This window comes from Dipodomys ordii, unplaced genomic scaffold (genome assembly GCF_000151885.1).
Source record: "Dipodomys ordii isolate 6190 unplaced genomic scaffold, Dord_2.0 Scaffold179, whole genome shotgun sequence".
Taxonomy (NCBI): Eukaryota; Metazoa; Chordata; class Mammalia; order Rodentia; family Heteromyidae; genus Dipodomys; species Dipodomys ordii.
In genome coordinates this window covers 670561-673129 of record NW_012267395.1, presented here as the reverse complement: position 1 = coordinate 673129, position 2569 = coordinate 670561, and the positions used below count along the sequence as shown (strand labels likewise).

At 61.3% G+C, this 2569-nt stretch overlaps 2 protein-coding genes across 2 annotated transcripts in view; both read right to left on the bottom strand.

Moving 5' to 3' along the window:
- Gpaa1 (glycosylphosphatidylinositol anchor attachment 1) overlaps positions 1-533 on the bottom strand; it is a 5668-nt gene extending 5135 nt beyond the window's left edge. Inside the window, exons 1-2 of the mRNA XM_013033843.1 lie at positions 494-533; positions 110-239 (exon numbers count right to left, since the gene is read on the bottom strand). Of these exons, the coding sequence (XP_012889297.1) occupies positions 110-239; positions 494-533 (170 nt within the window). The remainder of the gene's footprint in view (positions 1-109; positions 240-493) is intronic.
- Positions 534-546: 13 nt separating this feature from the next.
- On the bottom strand, positions 547-2557 carry Exosc4 (exosome component 4). The gene is made up of 3 exons (XM_013033910.1): positions 2243-2557; positions 1050-1256; positions 547-948 (listed from the first exon to the last, which is right to left on the bottom strand). Exons 1-3 carry the CDS (start codon positions 2411-2413, stop codon positions 589-591), a joined length of 738 nt encoding a protein of 245 aa, XP_012889364.1. The 5' UTR covers positions 2414-2557; the 3' UTR covers positions 547-588.
- Positions 2558-2569: the final 12 nt, after the last annotated feature.

The following is a 2569-nucleotide window of genomic DNA, read 5'->3' as shown; positions in this document are numbered from 1 at the left end:
CCTCGCGGGATCTCGCTGACCGGGGCTGCGAAGCGCCGCGGGGCGCGCGCCCAGGAGCCCGCTGCGGACGGAGGCTCAGGCATTGTTCCTGCCGCCGCCCAACGCGCACCGAAGTGGAGCCGCCTGGCTGCCGGGTCCAGAAATGAAGACTGCAGGGACGATGGCCGAAACGGCCCCCGCCCCGGAGTCCGGCGTGTGCGGCCCAGCCGGGTCCCTGGCACAGCGAGGGGCAGGACGGGCTCAGCGGAGGACCAGCAGAGAAGTCGCTGGAGGCGGGGAGGACCAGAGCCCGCGCGAAGAGGCCGACAAGGGCACTGGTGACTCGGGGGAAGGCATCAGTTCAGTCCATGGGCTCTGCGTCTCCGGTGGTTCCCGGAGCGCGCAAAGCTGCGCCTGAGCTCTAGTCCTTACCCAGCGAACCCCCTACCCCTACCTTCTTCCTTAGTTTGAATTCTTGGGCTGGTGGCTCCCCCCAATCACCCCCACTGAGCACCAGGCTGGGCCCTGAAGGCTCTGAGCAACGGGTATACCATGAGGTGCACTGAGTAGAGAAACAGGCCTTTATTCTGGACAGGGGTGGCTGGGAGCTCAGTCTCCTAACAAGATAGCGGCCTCGCGTACGTGCTGCCGGACCACGCGATCCAGCACCGTGTGCACGTCTCGGGCTGCCCGGGCCGCGGTCTCTAGCACCTGCTCCAGGTGATCCTCATGCAGCCGGGCATCCATTTCAAGCAGAGCAATCTGGCCTGAAGCTGGCAGCAGGGCCAGAGCTAGTTGGGGACCCCCAGCGGCTTCTTCCACATGGCTGAGGTCTGCCAGGGCTGTGCTGTCCACAAATCCTGCTGAGCATGCGCACACAAAGTCCCTCATGGGTATCCCGGCATCCATCACTGCCAGAGTGGCTGCATTCACACAAGCTGCGTAGGTCCCACCATCTGCTTGCAGCACCTACAGGGGGCAAGCCATCAGACTGCCATTCTGCCCTCTGGCACCTCAGCCCACCTTCATACTCTCCAGCCCTTCTCCCTCCTTGGGTTGAGGCTGCTCACCTGCACATAGATGTCAATCTGAGAACGTGGGTGCAGCTGGGTAAGGATAGCTGCTTCGAAGGTCTGACGTAACTGCAGCCCCATCTCGCAGGACTTTCTGTCCCCATGTGGGCGTCGCTTTCGCTCCCCTGTGCTAAAGGTGGCTGAACTATACTGACAGTTCACCAGGGCTCGGTCAGGCAGGGCTCTTGAACGGGAGCCCCGAATCTGGAAGAGAAAAGATGTGAGTCAGGGCTGGGAAGGTGGCTCAGTGGTAGAGCGTTTGCCTTGCATGCCTGAGGCCATGGGTTCAATTCCTCAGCACCACATAAACAGAAGAAGCCGAAAGTGGCGCTGTGGCTCAAATGGTAGAGCGCTAGCCTTGAGTTGAAGAGCTGAGGGACAGCGCCCAGGCCCCACGACCAGACCCCCCCCCCCAAAAAAAAAAGATATGAGTCAGACCTACCCCTCCTGTCTTACATTCTCCAATCTTAACATGGCTCATCCCACCTCCTTTCTACCTCAGAGCAGTGCAGCTATATTTTACCTCCAAGGCATACTGGAGGGAGGGCCACTTGCCAGTCTAAGCCACATCACCTATGACCTGCTTGGCTCTTTCTGATTGCTCCATTCCCCCCCAAACTAATCACAGGGTGACCCGAGTGTCCCCTTCATACCTACACTCTATGCACTCTCCAAATCCTTCCCCCCCAGGCCTACTAAGCCCTAGATTCTTACCTCCGTGTAAACCCCTCAACTGAATTTGGAGCTCCTGCCCTTCTCCCTACTAATAGACTTTCTGCTCTGCACAGATGCCACACGTGTCTTCCTTCTACCTAGCTTCTTCCATCTAGAAAGCTACGTTCCCACATTCGTACGTTGGTCAGACACTGTTAAAAGTGCTGAAGATGCGCCACTTTAAACCGAAATGATTTTAAGCCCCTATGCTCAAGGAGTGTATGGCCCGGAGAGAAGTCATAGGATGGGATGAAGGGAGTTGACGTTTGAGGCGGTAGGTGCCCACAGGCCAGTTGGCCTGTTGTCGTTGGCGGCGTGGAGACCTGCGGGTGAGGAAGCTGAGCGAGTGCGGAGCCGCCGAGGGGCGGGCGGGCGGGCGCGCGCGCGTGTGCGTGTGTGCGCGTGCGCAGCGGGAGGACCCGGCGCTCAGGCGAGACGCGGTCCTGGGCCGCGCCGCGCCCGCGTCGCCCACTTGCCTCGTGCGGCCCGTAGACGACCGCCAGCGCCTTGGTGTTGCCCTGCTCGATGTAGGCCGAGCCGTCCGCCTGCGCGAACACGCCCATCCGCGCCTGGATCTTGCGCAGCTCTCCCGCGCGACGTCCGTCCACCCGGTAGCCCTGGTCGGACAGGAGCTCCAGGCCCGCCATACTGTAGCCCGGCTCTTTACTTTCCGGAGACCGCGGGTTCCATACGGCTTCCGGCGGCTCGGACCACTTCCGGCCCTGGCTCTACGGCTTCCGACGGCCCGGTCTGGTCCTGTGAACTAGGGTTCCGGCAGCCCGGTCCGTCTTCTCTCCCTTCCG

Coding starts and splice junctions, on each gene's coding strand:
- Exosc4 (XM_013033910.1), bottom strand. CDS start 2,413: ATGGCGGGCCTGGAGCTCCTGTCCGACCAGGGCTACCGGGTGGACGGA. Junction 1,257..2,242: donor TCGTCTACGGGCCGCACGAG/GCAAGTGGGCGA, acceptor TTTCTCTTCCAG/ATTCGGGGCTCCCGTTCAAG. Junction 949..1,049: donor AGATTGACATCTATGTGCAG/GTGAGCAGCCTC, acceptor TGCCCCCTGTAG/GTGCTGCAAGCAGATGGTGG.